Source organism: Camelus bactrianus, chromosome 24, assembly GCF_048773025.1.
Source record: "Camelus bactrianus isolate YW-2024 breed Bactrian camel chromosome 24, ASM4877302v1, whole genome shotgun sequence".
NCBI lineage: Eukaryota > Metazoa > Chordata > Mammalia > Artiodactyla > Camelidae > Camelus > Camelus bactrianus.
In genome coordinates this window covers 21,809,751-21,836,498 of record NC_133562.1, presented here as the reverse complement: position 1 = coordinate 21,836,498, position 26,748 = coordinate 21,809,751, and the positions used below count along the sequence as shown (strand labels likewise).

Below are 26,748 nucleotides of genomic sequence, written 5' to 3'. Positions count from 1 at the left end.
TAAAATTTTAAGTATTGTATATTGGGGGGGGGGAGAAAACAAGAGAAAAAAGAAAAGAAAACAACTGGAGGAAGGGGAGAAGAAATAACAGAGAAAGGGAATGAGAAGGAGAGAAAGCAAAATACCAAAACAGAGAATTAATCCAAATTCATATAACTGCTCTCCTGATGCGAAGAGATGAAGGGAAAAAGGACTTTTAAACTCAAAGACTAAATTGTTTGACTATTTCAACATAAATTTCCTCCAGAACTCTCATAATATGTACATGGTTCTGGAAGCAGCGTCTTCCTTCTTAGCTTATTAACAATGTATACATTTGAAAATAACTATATACAGTATTTCAAAACAAACCATTCAAGACCTATTTAAGCAGTAACGTCCAAGGGAACAGAACTGAGGCACATTTCGGATATATGGTATCTTGAAATGTTCTCTTCCGTGCTTGTTAGTCTGAAGTCTTCCTTATATAACAGGTTGCTTTTAACGTAGTTTTCTTACAGAGACAAGCATCTTGATGGGCCAAACCCAGTTTCATTTTCTCCAGTACTATAAAAAATAAACAAATAGGAGATAATTCGCTTTACTATTCACAAAGAAAAATAAACAACAGTCTATAGTTTCAAAAAACTGCTTGGAAAGAGATGACCCATGAGGGGAAAAAGAAATTCAGCTAACTCCAGTCTACAATTAAACAAAACAAACAAAAAAAAAAGAGAAATAATTACTTTACTACATGCCATGAAGAGAATTTCAATTAATTATAATGTACAGGATGCCTGAGACTTAGCTTAAAAATCAGTTTATATGAGAAAATATTTGGGGGAGGGAATGTTTGCTGAATGTAAGCTTAAGATGACCCCACTATTACATGACAGACAAATCCAGCACGAGGAAGGCAAAAATCCCACTAAATTCTTCAGTGATAGATGATTAATATTTTTAGTAGTAAGCTAAGTTCTTGGTCCATGTGACATTTTTAGGGACTGTGAAAACCTGTAATTTACTCCACAGAGTGCAGCCAATGCACCATAGAAATGGTCTAGAAATAAAAAAAGAAAAAGGAAGTAGTCCTGAAAAAACAAGAAAGGCCTAGTCAAGTGCTGTTTGGGGGCCAATACATTAACAGTGTTTGGTACTAAAATATCAAGTAGACATAAAAGATAGCAACATTTTTAGTACCTGCTTTGTGTTAGGCACTCTCACAATTATCTCAAAACCATGTGCAACCGTTAATAGCTGTTGTCTTTAACATGAATAATCACCCATTGTCTTAGTAAGGACAACTCCGATGGTTCTGCTTGGGTGAATATACACCGAGTCATCCACATCTCATGTGCCCTCTGATCCAATCAAACATATGCTGGCGTCATCGTGGAGAAATTAACAATGCTATTTATGTGCAACGAAACTTTGTTTCAATGAACGTCAACTCATTATTACTCAGAGAAGATGTGAAGGAAGAAGAACCTTGCTGAAAAACATGTTGTGTGTGTGTATAAATATGAAATATGTTGATTTTAATCTGATACCCTGTAAAGTGGCAATTCTAGAAAGAATACGCTAAGATTTATTTTTAATGCTAATAAAAAGAATGTAATTTACAATTTAAGAAGCTGCTTAAATCTCTTCTCAAAGGCAGTACCAGAGAAAACAAACTTCTCAATGGTCCTTGGCACTTATATAAAACCACACACATTAATTTGGTGACTACACTGTATCAGGAACAGTTTAGGCTCTGTGGGAGACTCCAAGTTACTTAAGACAAAATTCTTCTACCAGAAAGAGTAAAGATGTACTGCTTGGGGAGGCGGGGAGGTGTTGGAAATACAGTTATGGGAATTGTCTTGAAGTAAATCAGGAGAGCTACAAAGAAAGTTCCTTCTGAAGGCTGGTGGAAGACGGTGAAAGTTGAAAATGCAGATTAAAGCCAAACTGTGGAAGGTCCTCACTGACATGTTAGGCAGTCTAAATTATTTCAAACTCGAAGACTAAATTGTGTTACTATTTCAACATAAATTTCCTCCAGAACTCTCATGATACGTACATGGTTCTGCAAAGAAATAAAAACCACACCTACGTTTGTATGTGATAAAAATGCTACTACTAAACAGACAGCCTCTGATATACTTCCTAAATACTTCAAGTATCTGTGCCCATGAGGGGTAGGATGGGGTGGCGGGGGTCACTAATACTATGGAACAGAGCCAGTCCCAAAATACTCAACTCCCTTCACACTTGAATAATTTACATAAAAGTTTGATACAACAGAGAGGCAGGAAAACAACATATAGTATAATAATCTTACTGAAAGCAGATGGTGAAGCAAATGGGTAAATCTTAACCACGGATTATATTCAGGTGTCTGAAAATTTTCCTTAGAGACGATAAGGGAGTAACACTTGTATGGATGAAAAATAAACTGCAGGGAATTTTAGCTGAAAGTTATGGGGCATTACGCTGGCTGCTGCTATGACAATAATTAACTCACCTTAAGACCTTAAAACATTTGTAATGTAGCAAGGGCTTAGAATATATTTTCTAAACATCATGGATTTTAATGGGTAGCTGTGTAGCAGTACTGACTGCAATGCAACAAGAGAGCACACGTGCTCAGTAAAATTCAAAACTGGTTTTTGGGTAATGTGCAAAATTAAGTTTTATCCTGTATTTGTCATATTTATCTGGGATTAACTGTTTCCAATGACTCCTTTTTACGTCATACACTATTGGCTACTCACATGGCTAGGTTTTTTTTTTTTTCTTTTGATGTTTGGATGAAAGATGAAGGGGAGAAAATTAAAAGATCATTTTTTAAATTTGCAAGTCTATTTTTTAAAAACTCGTGACTCACTACACAATCTATTCATATCTAATAAGCTAAGGCTTAGATGTATATTGAGAAAAATATTATCTAGAAACTACCTATTTCTACCACCCAAAGTTTGAGTTTGAATCTGGACTTTTTCACCTATTAACCTTAAGACCTTGGCAAGATAATTAACCTGTCTAAGTCTTAGGTTTCTTATCTATCAAACACACCTGGCGATACACACCTACTTCACAGGTGTGTAGATTAAACAAGGTGTTGCAGACAACAAGTTTACATAATTCCTGGCACATTTAAGTGTTCAGCATGTAATAAGAAAAGAATAAATCTGACTCCATATTAGATCTGTTCCTTTGGCTTTAACCCTGTGCTCTGTTCTCCAGGCTCAGTCTTGCCAGCCCTGCACCTTTTTGGAAACAATGTTGCCTTTACCCTGAAATATACATTAGAGGCTATTCTAAAGGCTCTGACCTTTAAGGATATTAGCACTTCTGCACTGATATAAAGATAACAAGTTGCAAAATAGAAAACAACCTTTGTTTTATTGGAGGTTTACAGGGGCACCACGACCTGACCCCACATGGACGGCTGCTAGAACAAAGAACTCCTACAGCAAAGTTTGCAACAACCCCACCCCCCCGCCTTTTTTTTTTAGTATAAAAACAGCCTTAATTCTGACTTGGGTAGGATGGTTCTCCAGGACATTAATCTGCCATCTTCTGAGTCGGCTGGCTTTCTGAATAAAGTCACTATTCCTTGCCCCAATACCTTGTCTCCCGATTTACTGGCCTGTAGTGCAGTGAGCAGAACGAGTTTGGACTCGGTAACAAACAGGCTGTTACTATTGATACTCTTGTTTGTTTCTTGTTGTTCTTATTTCTCCCAGGATAGCTCCAATGTATTAGGAATAAACGTGGGACACAAAGTTGTTCTGTGTGATATTCTGGTTTTATGTTACTTATTTAAGCCAGTGGTCTGGGAACCATCTGACTCTCTAGAAAATTAATTCGCTAAATTAACAAACACTTGGTTTCAGAGCAGAAGACTTTCTATTTGGCCCTCAGGCTCAATACTGTTTTGTTGAATAAAATATTTCACACTGCTGCTCATTACTCCTAATGGTAAAATAAGGTCCGTATGATGTAAAATCAGAAATGATGGTTCTTTTAAAAACAAAAATAAAACCAAGAAAAATTCAAATGTAATCAATTCTGCTGAAGACTTCAAAGAAAAATACTATCTTCTTTTCTCCTTAGGGCATCTTTTGCATCAGGTCTTCTGCAAGCCAATGAGAGAGCAGAGCGGTTGCAGTGGAAACATCCCACACGGGGTCTAAGTACTGAGGTCAGTACATGAAGGTAAGTCAGGAATATAAATAGACAAAATTACTCAAGAAAAGCTCTTCAAAAGGGAACACCTTAGAGACAGTCATCTCTCAAAGAGCCCAAAATAGGAAGCTTTTCCCCTAGTGCTGATACAAAAAATCTGTTTCTTTGAGCAGCAGACAGGGCAGATGGCTTGAAATCAGAGGCCACGTTGTAGCAGAGAAATGAGAACCTTCAGTGCTTGCAGTCACATTCAGAGTGGTCATGTCATGCCATGGGAGGAACCTGGGATCTCAAACACTTCTGACGGAGACCCTGACATTTATTAGAGGACACGTGTCCTTCAGGGGAAATGTCAGGCATAATAAACATAGAATTTTCCTTTCATTGTTTGTTTTTTTAATGTTCCAAAGTCCAAGTGTGTGCATGTGTGTATGTGTGTGTGTAGCTGGATTCTCTTCAGTCAAAGGTGAGTAAGAAGGGACCACACATTTATGTGACCCTCTGCCTGGACCTGTGCTCTTAACTCTTAACCAAGGAAGAGTTCTTGCCAAATGGATGGCAGTGCTATGTTCTTAGTATCCTGAGCTGGGACTTAGGTAAAATTTCTGAATCCAGTCTGTTCTCAATATTCTATGTTTAGTGTGCAAAAAATAGATCTATAACCCTAGTTAATCTATCAAGCTTCATTTAATTAGATTTAATATGTAATGAGATTAATGGACACCACACTCCCATTCTCCAGAATTCTACTATGAATCAGTATAGCGACAGATGGACAGGAAAAAGTTGAAACTGGAAAGAAATGGGCTGCAATGGGAGAGATTTCCACTGAAAGGCACAGTTTAGAGCAGTAAGTGCCCCAAACTAAGCGACCTCTACTTTTGGCGCAAACAAAACTAGAAAGCAATATAAAGATAATTTGAACGGCAAGAAGAGTTCTGATGATGCAATTTCAAAGACAGTGACCCAAAGAAAAGTGGTTTTCAGTGGCAAATTTGTACCACTAATAGATGGGTGTTGCTAGGCAACAAATATTGCAGTATTTAATCTCTACCCTTCCTCACAAATGGCATGATGGAACAAAATGAGTCCTTTCAGCATTTCAGCAAAATACTTGTATCTGGCAATTTTTCAGTCGTTTTTCAGAATATGATTTCTTTCATGCAGAAACAACTGTAACTTTGGCTAACATGCATCTGTCTACCTGCATTATTTAAAAACTGGGCTCTATAATCCACAGAGATTAACGCACAAAAGTTAGCATCCATCACTTAGCAATATGCGTCCTCATAATAAATACCGCTGAGTGACCAAAAAAATGCTGGTCATCAGAATTTGAGAGTGCGTGTGATTTATTAGCACCAATACTTAGAAAATATATATATAAGGAATGTGAGTTTCAAAGAGAAAATAAACGTCCTCAGAGATTAGGTGAGAAACAACTATGCTTTTATAACTGTATAATTTGAAGAGACTTGTGTGAAGTTAAGACCTGGTTTAGTATCTCCGGCACCCTTCAATGCCTAAGTAAGTTCCAATGAAGTTTAATATCCTTAGGTTACTCTTCTATTAATATTGTTTCAATTGTACAATAGCACAGGTGACATATTTAAAGAAATCTAAAAACAGTGTGAGAATCTGCAAGTTCATTTCTTAGAATAAAGAATATGGGATTCTTGTGAATCACTACACTGTACACATGAAACTTACATAATATTATAAATCAACTATACCTCAGTAAAAAATAAGAAGATTACGGGATTCTGATAAAGAAGATGTGAATTTGATAAGCCAGAAAACAACCTTAGTTTATCACTGGTTGGATGTAGGGGTCAAAAGATTTGGGCATGAGTCTTGGTTCTGTCCCCTGTTAAGACACATGAAGTTTGGCTAAGTCATACTTCTCTGGGATTTTTCCCCTATGGCTCTGAAACATCCTGCTGTGCTGTATGTGGGTACAGATCTACCATTAGCTAGCTGGGTGACTTTGACAAGTCACTTACCTACTACCTGAGTCGCAGTTTACTCTCCTAGGAACTGACTCGCTGTGATAAATGACACATGAAGTAGACCATGAGTTGGCATTTGTAATAAAATATGACTCAGATTGGTGCTCAGAGAGAAGAAACATTTTTTGTTAAGTGAGGAAGAGAGTACAGGCTAACATTTACAGGAAAAAAAATCCCTTATGTTCATTAGATATTTCTTAAGTGTATAAAGGCACTGTGCAAAGGGTCACTGACAGACATCCCAGCCTTCAAGTAGTTTGCATTTTAGGAGTTTTAAGGCAAGTATCCAAATACCTATAATAGGAAACAAAATGTAAGTACAGCTTGTAACAGAAGTACAAAGTACTATTAATATTCAGAGGAAGATGAATAACAGTGGCATTAAGAACAGATCTTGGAAGGACAGGTTGGGTTTTGGCAAGCAGGGGTTCAGAGAAGATTGATTATTAAGAAGAAGGATATTTCTGGGCTGAAGAAATGGAACAGCAAAGCAGCCAGAGAAATGGAAGAGAGCAAAAATACAGAGAGTTTTAGGGGAACAGCTTAGGAAGAAGCTTAGAACAAAGCATTCTGGGAGGCCTTGAGTTGCTAGAGATTGGACGTCACGTTAAGGCAATCGGGAAACACTTTCCATATTTAAATAAAAAACGAAACAAAACAAGGTAAAACATTATTTTGTGAAAATACATCTGATTTTGTTCAGTAGAATAAAGATCAAATGCTGAGAGAAGAAAAAGGATGAAAGCGAAGAGAACAGTCACGAAGTTTCAGTCGTCCAAGGCATCGCAAGGTGAACTGCCACCAGGCTAAAATGGCAGTAGTGAGAAAACAAAAGAAAACAGTGATTGGAAAATGGTTAAAGCACTTACAAGGCTTGGTGACAATCTGGATACTACTGAGTGAGGGAAAAGTCGAAACAGACAAGCTTTGAGCTTGGGCGATCAGTAAAATTATTAACTGAATGCGTAAAGTAAGGAAGGTGTTCACAGGGAGAGGCATGTTAGGATCTGGGAGAGGAAAGCGGCCTCATATTTCTGTTTGCTCATCATTTCCATGATCATCCTCATTATGAAATTCAAAGGTAAAACAGGTTTCAAAATCTGAGGTTTATCAACAAGGCTAGTGTAAAAACTCCTCCCCTCCGTTGTTTGCATGGAAGAATCTGCTGGCGGTAAGTCTCCAGACAGACCTTTTCTATGCGCCATTTGCACTGCTTTATCTATAGCTTCTAACCTCCTTTCCCAGCACTTCACCATTCAGCAAAAGCCAGCAAGTGTCCACGTCTCACTTGTCAAGACTTCTCCTAGACTGGGTCTAGATCATTCTCAAGAAGGGCTTAGAGTCATACATGAATGTACATATATTTGTTTTCACATTCTTTTTCACCGTAAGCTACTACTGACTATACTTCAATTAAAAAAAAAAAGTTTACAGTCAGCACTGACTTCAAAGCACGAACACACCTGTGCTGACCCTCGACAATTTAGTCATTACTCAGAACATTTCAGCGGGGCGTTTCAGAGTTACTGATGGATCACGAACAGGTTCACGCCGGAAGGCTCGTGAGATGTCAGGAGGTTTGACCAAAAAAACAGAAAGGATGGGCCACTGGCAGGAGAAAGGCGTGGTTCTGCGAGGAGTCTAGGATGGCACACGGAGAAGCTGGATAAAGGCGCCGCCCTCAGAGAACTTACCTGGGCGAACTTGTGGATCTGTTCCACGACCGCGGCAAACAGAGCGTGGACACTTTCATCAATCAGACTCTGCATGTAGTGCACGGCCTCTTCATCAGACAGGTCCAGGCGGAATTTATCCTGAACCTGCAAGGTCAGAGTCTGTGAGTCTTTTGAACAAACAAAAATGGACACATTTCAAACACAGACAGAAACAAACAGATATAGACATGATTACAATATATCAGAAGCTATTTCTATGCCAAAGAAATGATTCATAATGTATGTGGAGTTCTGAACACTACTCTCTTGAATGTGGAACTTTTCTTCTTTGCTATTTGCTCTTTATATCTTTGTTGGTTGTAAATATTTTTTCAGAAAAACAATAAGAGTAAATGGAAAATACAATTGTTAGGCCCTGCAAATTTAAAAAAACATACAAAATTTGTTCTCTTCAAGGTGTGCTTTTTTTATTTTTGCATTTCAAAGTGAGAACTACTACATAAAATTTAAATTGGGATGTGACGCTTAACGATTGTCTTCACTTTATGAAATGGATTTAGGAAGGTGAGCTTACGTGAATATTCTCCCTCACGTTCATGGACCACACGAGGACAGGAACCATGTCATCACTGGCAAAATGAACTAAACTAGATCTCTAAAGTGTCCCCCTTCCTATAGGAGTTCCCCGTACTTCTGCACAGAAGTACTTCAACTGGCCTATAATTTCCAAAGACAGAGGAATTTTTCATTATTTCACATAAAAAGATACATATGAAAGTATCTTTATATATCTCTTTTTATATTCTGATTACTAGAAAAATTAGTAGAGGTTACAGATAAGAATAGTTCCCTAAATGCAAAAGCCAGTGTTACAGAATGACTGTGCAAAACACTGTGCAAGGCACTTAACGGGCAGTGTTTCACTTGACTCTCAGATGGCTCTAAGGGAGATAGTATCTCCATCTATAAGACACAGAGAGTTTACAAAGCATATACACTTCAGAAAAGGCAGGCTAGGATAAAAAGTGGTCCACATTTAGTATTTCCTTTTAAGTACAGAGTTTAACTACCGTAAAACTAGGAAGAGAGGGCAGACAGTACTACAACCCATGGCCCCAGCTCAGCGCTTTTTCCTCGTCACTGCACTGGAAGTTTACCAGATGGTCTGACAGCCCTGCAGCCTCAGGACGGAGGAGGTGAAGGAGGTAGGTATAAAAAGCAAAGGACAACTGGTGGATGGAGATCTAAAAGTATTAATGAACTACCTCCCCAGTTTCTGGATCCCAGTTAAAGATCCACATGTTCCTTGAGTTTAATCCATTAAATTCTTTATATTCCTCGACTTCTACTTAGAGAGGTCATGTGACAATTCTGAAACTAATTTTTAAGAAAATCAAAAAGCTACAGGGCAGGAAAAAAAAAAAAAAAAAAAAAAACACCAACCAAAACCTTTAACCCAATTTATCAACACTTGCATACTTAGGTAAGTGCTTAAATCACAAACAGAAAATATATATTTGGCATGTAAAGAAAATGTTATTAGAGGGGAGGGTATAGACCTCCATCAAAAGTATAAATAAACCTAATTACTACCCCCTCCAAAAAACAAACAAAATGTAATTTACCAAACATGAAAACATTCTCTTTTATAACAAAGAAGGTTAACTGCATATAAATGGTTGACTTGGTACCACATATACTGACTTATGTTGGCTGCTTGTTACTGTCCCCTGGGTCCTTCAGCTTCTAATCATTTTCTCCAAGCTACACTCTCTCTGTTCTTCAGATTCTATAATTTCTATTGATTTATCTTTAAATTCACTGATTACTTCTAATGCCATGACCTAATCTGTTTTTAAAGCTGTCCAGTTAACACTTCATTTTAGCTATTATACTTTAAGCTCTAGAATTTTCATTTTGCTTTTTTCCTTCCTAGCTTTTATTTTAATGTTGAGATCTCCATCTGTTCAGTCATTATACCCTTTAGTTCCCTTAAGCCTTTAAACATGTTGAACATGCTTCTTTAACTGACTGCTTCTTTTTATTGGCTGTGGGTCACGTTTTTTTCTATTTCATCACATATCTAGTGATTTGATTTTTTTTTTTAGATATTAGGCATTTTGGATATGTTACAGAGAAAGAATTTTCTTGTGTTCCTGTGAAGAATCATTATAGAAGGAGGTCAACTTGGTTAGCATCAAATCCAGTTATCTGTCCTTCCTGTGAGGAACAACAGCTGGGAACTGCTCAGTGTTTTTGGCTCTGGCTGCTGCTTCCCCATCCCCTGGGATCACTGGATCAGCATAGTTTCCCTTTCAGCCAGGATCTGGGAAAATTTTATATGTAGATTAGAGGAACGGGGGACTTAATACCACTGTGACTTTCACCTTTCCAAAATCTGTCCCCTAACTTCTTGGCTATCCCTACCAGCTCCAAACTCTGTCCTTTTGCACCTCAATATGGCTGCACCCAAACCAATCTGGAGAGTGTCTTCAAGGAAAAGATTACAACACAAGCTTGCAGATTTCAGCCTCTGCAGCGATCTTTCAAAGGCAGATGTCCTTTGTTTGAAATACTCTGAAAACTCCCAAAATGTGACACAGAGACACAAAGTGAGCAAACGTTGTTGGAAAAAAATGACACCAATACACTTGCTCAAGACAGCGTTGCCACAAACTTTCAAAATTATTGTCTGCAGAACGCAGTAAAGTGAAATGCAATAAAACAAGTTGTCAGTTTCAAAAAACTTAAAAAAGAAATTGATATATATGTACTAAAATACATTATAGGAACAGGAAAATATTGTTGAACTTTGTTACGATTACTTTTGATAACCTGAAAAATCTGCTCCTCTGAAGACTTCAGCCTTGAATGTGCTACTCTGTTTCTCTAGTTGGCTTTCATTCATGAGGCCAATGCAAAACATTTCTAGGTATTAAGTAATGCCAGCAACTGTTATTTCACAAAGTATAGAAATCTACTTCTAAAAAAAGCCAACCACTATGAAACATAAATTATGGGGGGGAGGGTATAGCTCAAGTGGTAGAGTGCATGCTTAGCATTCACAAGGTCCTGGGTTCAATCCCCAGCACCTCCTCTAAAAAAAATAAAACCTAATTACCTCTCCCTACACAAAAAATAAAATTAAACAACAACAACAAAAAATTAATTTTAGCCTATTATAGCATCACTTTTCAGTATTATTATTATGACTTTAAAGTCAAGTTTATGTTGCAATTGGTTACTTCGTATTTTTGAGAAAACAGCAGAAAGCAAAGAAACCTTTTATGAAATAACTTTCTGGGGAAGAATATGGTAAAATACCTTTTGTTCAAGGTGCACTTAATTGAAGCTAGAACAAATAACTAGAGAATAACTAATCCAAGGAAAAATGACTAATGCATACACTTTTTTTCCATAAAATAAATTGCTTCATATATTAGAAGATGATACTATAAAGACAGCTGGTAACAAAAGCTTAAACAATAAAATCATGATTGTTTAAAAGAGAAGCAAGAGTTGAAACAAAAGACCTAACAAGAACAAGAACCACATAACTGGCAGAAGAAACTGGAAGACTTGGTTTGATAAATACTGTTAGAACACAAGTGAAGTCAGGAAAGAGTGAATATATGACAGAGATTAATGGGTTTAAAATAAACAGCAAGAAACAGACTTGGAAAACAGCAATGCAAAAAAGGTGGGGGGTAACAACATGTGAAATCTGGGGCAGCCATCAATTTTAGCTGAGAAAATTGTCATCAACCAATTACGTTTCTTGATGGACGAGCTTATTAAGTGAACAAAAAATAATCCATGCCAAAAATCAATGTAATAATTAGTCCATTTCCTAGTTGGTGTTTGGGGACAGGGGAGTTTCTTAAATTGTTAGATAATAAAATATTTACATTAAAATCTCTCTCATTGCTTGCCAAAGACTCATGAAATTTGGTAAAAGACGTTAGCCTCTTTCATGTTTACAATGATCTAAACATTTTTGTCCCTCCAAATCCAAGTTGAAATACTAATGCCCACTGTGATGGCATTAGGGGGTGGAGCCTTTGGGAGGTACTCAGGTCCTGAGGGTGGGGCCCTCCTGAATGTGATCGGCCCACTTTTATAAAAGAGACCCCACTGCGGCGGAGGGTAGAGCTCAGTGGCAGAGCACATGCCTACCATGCACGAGGTCCTGGGTTCAATCCCCAGCACTGCCATTAAAAATAAGTAAATATATAAACCTAATAGCCTCTCCCTAAATAAAACAAAAATAAAATTTTTAAAAGAGACCCCACAGAGCTTCCCCTGTCACCCTATGAAGACACAAGTCTCCGACCAGAAGAGAGCCCTCGCCTGGCCGTGCTGGCACGCTAATCCAGTTACTTCTCGCCCCCAGAAGCATGAGAAATAAATTCCTGCTGTTTATAAGCCACTTCGTCTCTGTAATTTTGTTTAACAGCAGCCCAAGTGGACTAAGGCCATGTTCAGTCCGCAGAGATATCTTTCTAATAATGTTCAGAGTCAACAGCTTAGAACGTAGGGCTTTTGGTGCCAATTATTAATTTCGGCCATCAGGGCAATTCCATCTTTGAGATTATTAAAATTTTAGACTTCTGTAATTAAAAAGTTACACTATCTTTAGCAACTTTATACTTCTGCAACAGTTAAAAAGCTGTTACTATCTGTCTATGAAGTTTAATATTAATAACCACACTGATACTTAAGATCGTTTTATGTTACCTTTGGATAAATAAAGTGTTTTACATACACTCTCCTCCCCAGTGAATCACAAAGTCAGAAATTAATTCAAATAAAAATCTTCAATTCTGCTACCCTTCCTCTCATCTCTTGCTGTAACTCAGGGTAAGATAGTTCTGAATAGCTGTTCATCTATGTGACGGCTTCCCTTTATCCTTCAGGCGTCCGCTCTCCTGACACAGTAAGAATCCCCTGTAAGCCAACGGTATGGATGGGGAGGATGAAGAACGGCTGTGTTCTTCTTCGTATGATTACAATATTTTGTTTCTGATCTTTAGCCTGCTTGGCCTAGGGGCACCAGGAATCAGGTATCTATCAGGAACATAAAGAGAAACTGAACTTTTCAGGACAAGGGGCACTGTGATAGTAAGCTTTCTCTCTTGAGACAGTGACTTACTCATGTGACTGCAGGTGCGAACAGGGAAGGGGATAAAGCTCGCTGCGCAGGACTTGAGAGGTGTCGTATAAATATATACACACACGAGGTCTCTGTTTTAATCCACGTTACTTAAGAGTCTACAGGCCAGGACAAGGGGAAATGGGTTGTTAAAACCCTAACATTTGTTACGTAAGAAGAGCAGACTACGATATCTGAGGATATATAAAAATTACCTTTTTCACAGTCTTATCTGGTTCAAGAGCAATATCGGGAATGTTGGCATCCACCATCAAGGAAAACAAGTTCAAAATTAGATTAGAATACCTAGAGGAGAGGGGAAAGAAAAAACACAGCGACGCGTGAGGACCTCGCCACTCCTTCTCCATACCAAGAGCGCTCAGACCTGGTGGTACTTAGCTCTTTACAGTGACTACTGCTTCTTCTGTGGAAAACAGAGCGTGAGACTGGTTACTGGCTGCCTCAACAGAAAGCGAGCCTTGAAAACATCGTATTTTAGGATCCTGATACAATCCCATTTTTAGGACTCCTATTATAGAACCAACTTCTGGAGTAACCATCTAATAACGACATTCTCTGTAAGGAAATCTAAGGAGAACTCACTTTATATTTTTAGTTAGCATTTTTTTTAACATTTTTTATTGATTTATAATCATTTTACAATGTTGTGTCAAATTCCAGTGTTCAGCACAATTTTTCAGTCATTCATGGACATATACACACTCACTGTCACATTTTTTTCTCTGTGAGTTATCATAACATTTTGTGTATATTTCCCTGTGCTATACAGTGTAGTCTATTCTACAATTTTGAAATCCCAGTCTATCCCTTCCCACCCTCCACCCCCCTGGTAACCACAAGTCTGTATTCTCTGTCTGTGAGTCTATTTCTGTCCTTTATTTACGCTTTGTTTTTGTTTGTTTGTTTTTGTTTTTGTTTTTTAGATTCCACATATGAGTGATCTCATATGGTATTTTTCTTTTTCTTTCTGGCTTACTTCACTTAGAATGACATTCTCCAGGAGTATCTATGTTGCTGCAAATGGCATTATGTTGTCGGTTTTTATGGCTGAGTAGTATTCCATTGTATAAATATACCACATCTTCTTTATCCAGTCACCTGTTGATGGACATTTAGGCTGTTTCCATGTTTTGGCTATTGTAAATAGTGCTGCTATGAACATTGGGGTGCAGGTGTCATCCTGAAGTAGATTTCCTTCTGGATACAAGCCCAGGAGTGGGATTAGTTAGCATTTTATGAAGCAGTGACGCTCTGTCTTTGCTCAGTAACAAGAATCGGCTACCTTAAGACTACCTCAGTGTGTCAAGGGTAAACGAAGGAAAGGGAGTTACCCGCATTCCACTAATCATCCCTAAGCATCCTCCAGGGACACAAGTCCCATCATTTCAGAAACTACGGTGACTGGATGCAAGCAACCCTGAACGAGGGAGAAAACAGCTAACACTCTACGATGCTAGAAACGCACAAGATACCTACATGACACCGTCTTTGCCGTATGCCGGCCCCCGCAGGAACTCAAGGTTCACCCTCATCAATCCTCAAGCCTTTTCTCTTCTTCCTGACAAGGAGAAAGAATGCCTCTATCCCAAGTGCTCATCTCCAGAGGCGGAGCCTTGTGCAGAGAGGTGCAAATACACGGACACCGGGCACACCTCCTGCTCTAGAACACTGTCCCCTTGAACAGTTATGCTGAGTGGTCCCTCAGCACTGCAGTGATAAAAGGAAATCCAGGTCTGACTTGGGGACAAATGTGAGAAAATGAAGCTTTGATCTTAGGCAATGAAGGGTTTTAGCTGCTCTCAGTAAGTGTCAACACAAGCGCCTTGAACTGTCTTCCCTAAGGGATGGAAGCCAGAACTTAGGTGACGCAGAACTTTTATTCCAGCCATCTATCTAGCTCCAAAAACAAAACAAAACAAAACCAAACCCATATTTGAACTGTAAAGATAATGGAATGTAGACAAAAATGACTATCCATATGATAGAACCTCAGATTACTTATTCTATCATCATTTTTGAATTTCATATTATCCATGAAAATCAAGAGGGACCATAATGAAAACTTCTACTTTGATGTAATCTTCTAGTCAGATTAGGCTCTAACTCGCTTAGTCTCTTAAAAAGAAGAGGTAAGAGAATAACTCAACAGCTTTAACTTAGCTTTAAAAGTTACTGATTTCCTTCTGGGAGTCAATACAAAGCTTATCACAGATTATTTCACTTCTGCTCACATAATTTTATTCATTCAACCAACAAATAGTTAACCGAGTACTCACTCCATACACTGTTCTTGGCACTAAGAGCATAGTGGTGAACTGGTTAAACAAGGTCCCTACACTCATGAAGCTTTACATTCTGGAGGCGGCTCAGGACTCACCATCAGCTGATAAAGAAGATAATTTCATACCTGGTTGACTGACAAAAGATTTTTAAGAAATAAAGGAAAAAAAAAAAAAAACAACCCCAGGGAAATAGGTTAAAGACTGATGGAGTGGGGAAAAGAATCATCTTAAGTAGGAATGATTTTTATTCTAACTGCACTGGGAAGCAGTGAGTTTAAAGAGTGGAGTGACACACTTAGTGATGCATTTTTAAAAGCTCACATTGGTTGTTTTGTGTGGAATAAGAATGGAGGTGGGGAAGCTACTTCACAGGTGTCCCAGTGGAAAAGAAATAATATGGACATTACCAGGCTGTATTTTGGAGATGGAGTGAATGCCAATTGTTGATAAAATGGAGAACAGAGGATAAAGGAACGGAATGTCACCGAGGATTTAGCCTAAGTAATGGGTAACTATGGTTATTTACTTAAAAAAAAAAGTGAATGAAAACAGGATTTTGGGCAAGGAATCAAGAATTCCACTCTAGGCATGTTGAGCTTGAGCTCCCTACTGGATTCTTAGCAGAGATGTCAAGTAGGCAGTTAGACACACCTCAGAGGAGCTATCGGGGCTGGTGGTGATGGATGGGGTCATCAGCATCTGGATCCTATGTCAGGTCACAAGGCTGAGTGAGAATGCTCAAGGAGAGAGTTTAGGGGGACAAACGATCCAGGACTGTTCATACTGATAATGGGACTTCTAGACAGCTCAGGATGCAGAGGTCAGACAGAAGAGGTTCACGTAAGCAAAGAAGCAGGAGTGACCAGTGAGGCAAAAAGAAAACAGGGCACAGTAGGTTACACCAAATACAAGAAAGGTTTTTAGGAACAGAGATGTGGTCTACTGCGTGAAAGCTCCTAGGAAGCAAAAGTGGCCACTGGATTTAGTACAGGTAACTGTGTATCTGGATAAAATTAGTTTCAATAGCAGAGTAGGACTGGAAGCCTTACTGGGGAAGGATAAAGGAAGAAAGGAGACAAGGGATTAGAGTCAGTGAGAACTTTATAAAGTAGATGTGCTGCGAAGGAGAGTGAAGATAGGGCAAGTGACACTCACTTAGCTGTGCCAACCACAACCATCTCCAGACGTTGCCGAACGAGCTTTGCGGGGAGGGTGAATACAAAACAGCTCCCAGGTGAGAACCACTGATTTCAAACCAATGGTGAGAACACCAGAATTGCTGGATTTTCTGTAGTGACACAGAGCTGTTGCACTGCACACACGAAACAGTAAGGCAGACAGTTCTGATTAGAGTTGGGATTTTAGCAGGTGAGATGACAGGGCTGGATAAAAAAGTGCAGAGTTTGGAGGGAGAGGCAGGAAGTGACTACAGTTTGGGGCCGTAAAAGTCAGTGCGGGAAGGAGAGAAGCGGGCATATAAGGTAGATCATACATGGGGGTAGGGTGGGGAGGCCCAAGTATCAGTGGGGTTGAAGACCTGTGAACGAGCTGTAAGGACAGAAGGCGCTGGCCAGAGTGGAAACCTCGAGGTCACGATTTTGAAGGGATACATTTACTAGCGCTGATGAGAGGGAGAGGTCATGGCTGGCTCAACATGAGGAGGACAAGGTCCCGAGAGGCCAGGTAATGGCTGGACCATTCACGCAGAAGTTGAAGTCAAGCAGCAATCCTGAAGAAGACAGTGAAAGCTTTCAATGAATGTGAGTGCCAGGGAAGTAGGCAGTTGATGGTCAGCAGGAGGTGATTTATCTGATGGGGTGATTTCATGGTGCGCATCTATGCTTTTCCTCTCTAAGAAGGCAAGGCAAGGAATCTGCTGGTTTAAATTTAACCACCCAAGCTTCTTAATTATCCAATATCCTACCCAGAAAAAAAGATTGAAAGGTTACTAAAACTCGTTAAAACCATTATCAGAAGAAAATATAAGGTTAAAGTTAAAAAAAAAAAAAAAGTTGGGGTGAGAAAAGTATGCAAATCTAGTCAAAGATGTAGGGATGGATGGGACTATTCAGACTTTTTAAAAGGCCTGGGTTGAGTACAGTGTTCAAGGAAAGTGTCCTCTTTCTCTTACCCAGGTTTGCGCCAACCTCCATGTCACCCACTGGTCATACAAAGACGGCCTAAGATTTTCAGTAAAAACTTTCCATACTAAGAATAAAAATGCATTTGACTACATCAAGGGAGGTTCTGGCCATGTTTCAGAGGCCTGTTCCTCCTACAATATATTCACTTTGCATGCAATGAGTATCAGAGCAGGGGCCTATGAAAAAAGGCTGATTTAGTAAGTGCACTACTTCAAGGAGGGAAGCCAGTGAGGTTAACGATGAAAGCCGTGTGAGCTACAGACTCACCGCTGTTAGGTGACCGGGCACACCTCCTCTAAGGCAATGTAAGAACTCTGCTTGGAACAGCAAAATGCATTCCTAGTTTCAATGTTTCTGCTGAAAAATTCAGGCCCTCTTTGTCTCATCAGTGTCTAGCACGGTGTTTGGCATAAACACGGATTAAGAGAAGCAGTTATGTTTTCCTTGAACACTTAAGATTTAAAAGTGTTTTAGCATGACTACTGTTGCCTTAAGAGTATTCAAAACATAAATTTTCCAGCTCATTTTGGTATAATCACACCATAAAATGTGTCCTGACAACCATTCATCACTTAGTTCAAAAGGGACTGCTCTGTTTACGTGGTCCACAGATATTCAGTGGTTTCTTGTTGCAGAAATGGATCAGCAATTGACAAAAACCATGGAAAAAAGATGGTTGGTCACACCTAAAAACCTTAATAATAAGTGTGTCAAATAACATGACCTCAAAACAAGCTTTTGACCATCTGATTCTTACGTCCTAGGGGAAAGTTTTACTAACTGAAGCATATTCTAAAACACAACGTTAAAAAAAAAAATGTTGGTCAAAATATTAGGGTCTAGCTAGTCGTAACTAAAGTACAGCGAAATTCCTGAAAATAAAAAATAAAACAATTTTCAAGAAGACTTAACATAAAGTTAGTCTCTGATTTTTTTTTTTGTAGAGAGGAAGATTAACTTTGGCTCCGCATTAATAATCAGCCTCCATTTTCTCATTTTACAGAACTGCTGCTCAACCATTATCGATGACAGTTTACGAAGCACGCTGCTTCCCTTCTGCTTTCAATAAGCCAGAACACCTCTGACAGTCCTCCAGCTATCATTTCACGTCATCTTGCCTGTCTCCTCACAGGGAGCGCATTAGCTTCATCTAGCTTTCTGCAGGCTTTCACTCTTTTAAATTAAAAATCCCAGATACGAAAGTGGAGCTTTTATCTCTGAACGTGCTTCTGCATCACTGGGCACCGACCTGCTCATCATTCCTTTTGCATTTCTGGACAGTAAAACTGAGCCACTCTGCCACCCAAAGGATATAATGTGGCTGTTTGTAAAACGTATGTTACAGTTTGTGGCACGGGGTAGAGATCGAGTAACTGGTGAAGGCCCGTGGAGCCGCTGCAAAGATGAAACTGGGTTGATGTAGGACAGCCATTCACCTGGGACCGGCATCACCTGGGAACACGGCCTCACTCCCGATGGGAAGCAGAAATTTTCATACACATACTAAAGTCCTCATTCAACTTACATATAACTGAGTGTCTATAACTGAGGTGACAAAGACAGAGCCGAGGTGCACAGGCCATTCACTGCCCACTGGTTACGCATTCCCCTGGAAGGCACACAGGTTGCCTCCTGAGCTGGGATCCTCCGGGGGACTAAGAACACACATTTTGCACAGGTTGAAAACGGAGTTAGAGTCAAATGATCCTGTCATTTTTGACAAATCATTAGAGACGTTCTGAGTTTAACAAACATGACTTTTATCTTTTTCCTGATGATACATGATGTTCAGCCCTAAGTAAACTAGAATGAAGGGTGCAGAGATACAGCGGCCTTGGAGAAAAAGTGGATGGAGAAAAAGTGGATGGAGAAAAACCATTTTTTTTTTTTTTTTAAGCAGAGCGACTGATGAGCTGCCTAAGAGGGACAAAATCATGTGTAATGTTTATTCTTTAATAGTTTAACAAAGTTCAGAATCTCCTCAAAAGCATTCAGACTACAGCTGATAAAGGTGTTGAACAAAAATGGTTTGATTAATATCACCCTAAAGCAAGCAGAACGCTCATCCTTGTGTGATGGCAGCTTCCCGTTTGGTGGGATTTAGCAGTCACATGATTAGTGAGAAACCAAGAAGCTGTCTTTCCCCTTTGATAACAGACTATTTATCAAAACAGTCATCAAATGTAGATTTAATAAGCACTGTTGCCTGTGTCATTCTGGAAAAGAGTGATACTACAGAATTTATACATTTGAACGAATATTTTTCTTGAAGTGAATTTACCAAAATTCTCTACATCAAGCAAATCCACTTACCTTCGGAGGTGGAGAAAGGCTGTGTAACACTGTTTGCGGAACTCCTGGTACTGTTCACTCTGTGTGCCCCCCATTCCTTCCACCATTTCTTTATTCAGCTTCATTGGAGGAGGAAGAGGCTTTGGATCCCGACCCAAAATATATCCAAAGTCTATGTGGAAGAGTTTGCCTGGATGTTGGTAAGAAATTAATTTGTTTCAGGAATTTTATCTTAAGGAGCTGGGAAACAGACATGTCATATAATTGGCAAAGCGGTGTCTCTTCATAAAGAATACTAATTCATGATAAAGTCTATTAAATTGTTCGATCCCCTAACCCCAGGCTTGGGAGTGGCCCTCAGAGTTGAATCTCTTTCAACTCACATACATTCAGATGAACTGTATTTAAAATCATCCCACACAGTAATATTTTAAAATTTAAATTCCACTTTCAGATCTCCAGAATCAAAGATGGCCAAAGTCTGGACAAATTTTTAAGGTATTAGCAGAAATTAGTGTCTTGTAGCAAATTTCTTATGCTGAAGTTTAAGCAAACTGCCCTTCATATGGTGGAAGATCATTTCTTTAAGTATTCCTGAGATGGATCCTCCCTTTAACTTATCACTACTCTCCCCACCTTCAAAAATACAGAAAAGCAGAGTAAGAATCCTCACACGAGATGTGACATTAATAGCACTCTGAGCTAAAACTCACACGGTGTTATATTCACACTGGCAAGCGACAGTTTAGTTTCAGTATATCTTTGTCAATTAATGTTGTTAGAATAAATTTTGCTAGTTTGAAACATGAATTTATAAATGTTTTTATTTTATAGTTATGTAAGAGTAGATGTACAGTAAGTTAATATCATGTTTTCCGTTGTACATATTTAAGATTATAAAATGTAATCTGTCAACACAGGGGGTTTCACTTCTGTTTAAAACAGTTGGACTTACTACTCATGATCAAAAAACACCTTTTCAAGAACCCCCAAAATGGGCTTCAGGGGTCTCCAAACACAATGAAACTGACGGTTTTGGAAATCTACAGACTTCACCAAATCCCCAAGGGAAGTCTATGTTTCCAAGAAGACAAGAAGCCAGTTTTGGAATAAGTCATCTGAATGGCTTGACACTCACTCGTCTCCTAATCTCTTAAGGTTTAAGGGAGTCTGCTACCATTGAATTTTCCATGATTTAGTGAAAAGTTCATAATCAACTTCTATTAAAGCTTTCACTGCCTTCAACTAAATGTGTATCCTCTGTTCAGCTAAGCCAAGTACTTCATTTTGTGCTTTATTCTCATTCTGGACTACTCATTCATTATCTACCTTGTTAGACAATTTACCATTCTGCCCTTCAAGAGGTGAAGACATGAGCTTACAATGCTTACAATACCACAGGTAGAGATTAAACCTTTTGGTTTCATTTAATCATTTACATAATGTTTTGTTACCAGTATACTTCCTGATGATGCCCAGCACTTGAGCAGAGAAGTTGTCTGATCAATCTTTGATTCAAAATTGCCACCCTTAATAAATCATGTATTAAATGGTATCAATCATCATTATTTCATGGGCTCCATGCTTTTAACAGATAACCTAGCCCCATTTTTCTTTATTTCGTAACAGGCATTACTGGAATTCCAACGTCAGCCACGCATCACTGCCTGCAAATGAAGAGTGTATTTCTATCTTTCTTGTAAGAAAATTCTCAAAGAACAGGATTACTACTTAATTATCAGGCATAAAAGATTCAGTATCTGACTATGAAACCTTATGCTTAGCAGGTTCTGAGAGGCAAGTGGTTTAAAACGAGGCTATTAATGTTTTAAGAAAATTCATCCTCACACATACCAAAGGGAATGACTTTTTTAAAATTAGTATCTGTAAATGAAACTTTTAAGAGGTTTTAAAATGCACGTTATGAAATTTTAAAAATGTTTAAGAAATTCAGGGAGTGTGGTCTTATTCAAATCTGTTATCTTGAATAGTCAAGAGGTTAAAGAATATATTAAACAAACTTAATGTTGACTGTAATTACTTTCTCATGTTCCTGCCTTGCAATACAAAGGGAACAAAAGGTGCTACATAGACTGTCTTAAGTGACAAAAACATATTTCTAAAATTCTAGTTCAAGACATCTGTAGGTCTTGGATTAAAGAGAATAGATACTGCTGAAATTAATAGTATTAATGGTAGAGGGTTTTTTCTTTTAAATGTCATTTTGTCTATTTAATAATTAAATGCAATCAATCTCAAAACTCTATTTATTCCATTTTTCACACCTCTGCTTATTTCTACTTGACTCTCTTCTGTTCTGTACAGTCCAAGACTATGTTTTTTGAAAATCCCACACAATTCCCAAATTCACAGATTCTTCCCTGGCACTCTGCCCCACAGTAAGTTTCCCACTCTCCCAATTTTTTTTTTTTTGGGTATACAACCTGACATTGTATTATTTTTCCACAAAATGCCTTTATTTCTTATGTGAATGTTTTATCTTTCCTGTTGTCCTACCACAAAACCTAGAAACAAAGAAGGTAGTAAACAACTATTTACTGATACAATGGAGCTTATATTTTGGAATTAAAAAATGCTGCCTTCACCTACGCTCCCACTACTCCCAACACGTATTCGTTAAACCCTGAAGATATTCTTGGTTAGAGGTATTTTCACGTATAGGTAAAAAGCACAGTAATGATAAAATATTTGTAGTAATAGTTTTTGAGTAATAAGGTACAAAAAGACCTAACTAAGCACAGATCAGTACAGACATTGCAAACATCTGTTAAATGCTTCACATAGTTTATTATCACTTCACATTCACCTGTTAAGACTGCTTCTATAAAACAGGGATACAATTAAGCTACGCAATGAACAGCAAACCACTATCAGTATCAGTATCTCTGATTATATCGCCTGTTTCCATTGAGAAAAATTTTCAATGTTACACATTTTCATCTTTCCTACAGTCATTAAAGCCAACGAAATTGTTTTTCTTTTCTTTGAAATATTTTCTTTTAGAGAACTGTGTTCAGGTCTAGCGCAGAACAGTAATCCTTTGACGCTGAAAAACAATGGCCTTGAAAAAGCAATTCTCAAAGATTTTGGTCTTAAAAGTTAAGGACCTCCAAAAAGCCGCAGTGGGACCACCTCTATTGCTATTTATCACATTTAAAATGAAAACTGAGACCTTTCAAAAAGTATTAACGAATTTAAAAATAACAAGCGAAAAACACTGTAACATAACTTGTTTTTTATGAATGACTACTTTCTAAGACAAATGTAACGAGAATGGTGGCACTGCTTAGCACTTTGCAAATCTTTTAAATGTCTGGCTTAATGGGAGAAGACTGATTCACATATTTTCTTCTTTTAATCTATTATGATATATTGTTTTGACTGAAGTAAAAGAACCAAGCTCCTAAATAGATATGGATTTTAAAAGGGGAGAAGAATCTTAATAACCTTTTTAGGTAACTATGGATAGCTTTTCTTTGCTACTAAAATAAATTCTCAGGCCCTGCCACACCTACTGAGTCAGAAACACTGAGCCTGAATCTGCCGGGGACTCTGACACACACAGAAGCTTGAGGACTTCTGGTACCCTTTGCACTGACGAACACAACTTTCAGCTTCATTTGGGTCACGTGGAAGGGACACTGGCAAGATGAATCACCTGAATGAATTGAAACTCATATTCATTGGTTATAATTTCCCTGTTGTCCAACCCTCATTACCTTAAAATTTGACATGTTTCTGTCCTAAGGGTTACTATGAACATATATTTTAATAATTTAGTTTATGAAACTTTGAATGCTTTTATAATACATTAAAATGTGGCCTCCCCCCCCAAATTATTCATTTTGAAGAAACAAACAGGGTCTACCCAGCATTATGGAAGATATCAACTAATAAAATTTACATTAAAAATTTTACTGTCTGGAGAGAGGGTGGGTATAGCTCAGTGGTAGAGCACATGCTTAGCATGCACAAGGTCCTGGGTTCAATCCCCAGTACCTCCACTGGAAAAAAAAAATTACTATCCTAATCTACAATTTTACTTCAGTGACTGATTACGCTTTGCCATATAAAAGGTGATTAAAAGGAAATAAGTTGATTTTCCTCCACAACCTGACTTCAAATTTCTCTAACCAGCCTATATACCACCTAAAAAGGCATTGCTTATTTCAGTCTCTGGGTATTTTACTGGAAAGTATGTTTTTCTCCATTTGCATCCCACACAAACACAACACATTCTTCACGACCCAGTCTAAGTTACTTTCTTCATGAAGTAATTTCCAGCTTCTTAGATACAAAGAGTATATAGCTTTTTCGGTTTTTTTTTTTTCAACCTCTTAACAAGAAGCAGCAATGTCCTTCTCAAACATACTTAAAAAAAAAAGGAAAAAAAAGCTCGCTCCACAAAAACCATTAACATTTTCTCTATGACAGGTTTCAGTAAACATAAAGAAGACTAACTTCCTACTACTGGTATTTAAGAGACTTTAAAAAGATCAGATTTTAAATAATGTCTAAAAAGAAACCTATTCACATGAAGACAAGTCCTCATTATGTAAACAGCTAAAGTAATGATCAACATAGACTGAAAAAGTATTTATGGATAAAAAGGGAAGGTCTTATGTGCTTGGTTCTCTTTTGCATATATCAACTGAGAAATACAAATCAAACTGTAAATCATAGTGTGTCCACAGTCTATAGTAAAATTAACTTTTGAAAGAAAACAGATTTTTCTGAAACCCTAAGGACGGATAAAATAACCTGAAAAAATCTAGTTCATTTGCTTTTTTTAAAGGCATTTACTGGTTGCCTTACCAAATGCACAATACTTTTTACATCCTTGTCTCTCATGTGCCAGCGAATAAGGAAGCACATTAAGAAAATGAGTCTGGAGTTTTATATTTTATACTCTATTTTATCCCCCAAACTGAATAACTTAAATACAAATAGTTGAGAAAACACCACCATTTGAATAGTAACTAAGTTCTGTCTGTGTAAGAAGAGTCTGAATATCACAGACAACCGCACTTTGACCTGAGAAAAAGGAAAACAATAATCATATCTATTTTTAAATTATCAAGGTCTACCTTAAAGCACAGAAAGGATAACATTAAGTCATTGGTCAAATTGATCGTTTCTTTATAAATCTTCCTATATTACAGTTAACTAGCTGTTAAGGAATGTTTACCATGTGTTCAGTACCACGCAAAATTCTACTATACTAAATCCTTCAACTGACTTTACAACCAGGAAAGAGGTTCTATTATTTACACATTCAGAAAAAGAGACTGAGACACATACATTAGATAACTTGCTCAGGGCCACCCAATGGCGGAGGGGCAAGTTAAACCCAAGAATCTGCATTTAGACCCTGACATTAACTCTCATGTGAGACTGTTCCTCAGAATGAAAAAAAAAAAATCAAAATCAGTTGCACATAAAATTAAAGCATGATGAAGATCAGGATAGGGGATGTACTAAAATAAAGTGTACAATTAGGGTAACAAACAATGACTATTTTTCTTTGCTTTCAGCTTTCAAACAAAAGGACTCATAGGATATTACTCTGAAGTGCCAAGAAAGCTTCCACTACTCTCACTGTATAAATGGATAACCTCGGATTTACAAGGCCATCTTTAGGATCTACAAAGAACTCTCCATTTACTGCAGACACCCAGCTCCTAGTTTTCATTTGTGAATGTTTTTGTTATCTACATATTAATTATATGTTAATTAATTGTAAAGTCTGCATACCATTAATGAAAAAACAGGTTTTTCAGTTATACTGGCTCTTCCCCCCCAACTCAAATTCTCAAAAATAAAAACAAAACAAAACAAAGCAAAACTTTCTCCACCGAGTTGAGATAAATTATATTTCATTTGAGTCCTGCCACAATCGAATTACCCTGAATAAACTTCTTAAAGCTCCCTCAAAGGACACCAATTCTGAAAAAATTTCACATTTATCACAGCTTAAATTTTGTAGCTTTTCCCCCAAATAACGTTATATTAATGCATTAATAAGTGAAATATCACTCACCCTAAATAAGCTTGAAGAAAACAATGTTATAATTGACCTCATGACAACACACTGACAAAGGAATGTCGAGACGTCTACATTTTTAGTGGGTACACAGCGCCCTCTGCTGCCCAAGCTGAGGAAACTTCAACCAAGCGAAAAGTATCCACAACCAATTGAAGCACTGGCAAAAAAAAATTGCTGGGAAATCTGAAGCTGAGACTTATATTTTGCATTTTTGCATATTACCGCTGCATAGATTTTGAAGTTCTCTATATGCAGTGAAACATTTTCCTCCACACATTCCTCAAGTTGTTAGTCTGATCCTTTTTTCTCTCATCTGTATTTACAGTTGGAGCAGTGTATTCAGGGAGAACCCCTGAAAGACCACAGTGAAGATGAAATCTGAGGGTCTCCTCCCTCTCTGCTCCATCTCTCATACTAGGGAACTGGGCACGCACAAATCCATAAGACTCTGATTCCAATTCCAAACCATCTACACCTGCCCAAGCTGGCAAATGAGAAGAACAGAAGACAAAACATTTTATTTTCAAAAATGGGACAAATGTTATTTATCATTAAAAAAATGCTCCATCAACATTAAGAAATGGAGAGTTATATAAGGGAATCTAAAGTTCTAAATTTTTAGTATGTTACAGTCTGCTGAAGGCACAATGGATCTTAAAATATTCAATGGAAGATGCTTCCTGACAGTCAAGGCATTTTTTAAGTACAAGCACTTAAATATACTTTCTGCAATGAAACACATTCAAAATTCACTTTAAATTAATAACAGTTAAATATATGTTTAAATATATAATATAAAACTATAAAGTCTAATTTTAGCATATGTAATTAACATCACCTGAAACTGCTTTGAAAGATGGGCTGTTATTCAAAAATGACTAGAGAGACAAAACATTTTAAAATAAATGATAAATTTCTGGAAGCTGAAGAATGTATTAGACTTCCATTTG

The 26,748-nt window shown here is 37.8% G+C and overlaps 1 protein-coding gene across 3 annotated transcripts in view; it reads right to left on the bottom strand.

Moving 5' to 3' along the window:
• The window catches only part of PIK3C3 (phosphatidylinositol 3-kinase catalytic subunit type 3), a 113,978-nt gene continuing 87,230 nt past the window's right edge, over positions 1 to 26,748 (bottom strand). For all 3 annotated transcript variants that reach the window (XM_074352298.1, XM_074352299.1, XM_074352300.1), the window contains 4 exons: positions 19,753 to 19,921; positions 13,208 to 13,298; positions 7,859 to 7,984; positions 1 to 546 (listed from right to left, as the gene is read on the bottom strand). In XM_074352298.1, the coding sequence (XP_074208399.1) occupies positions 532 to 546; positions 7,859 to 7,984; positions 13,208 to 13,298; positions 19,753 to 19,921 (401 nt within the window). In that variant the 3' untranslated portion in view covers positions 1 to 531. The remainder of the gene's footprint in view (positions 547 to 7,858; positions 7,985 to 13,207; positions 13,299 to 19,752; positions 19,922 to 26,748) is intronic.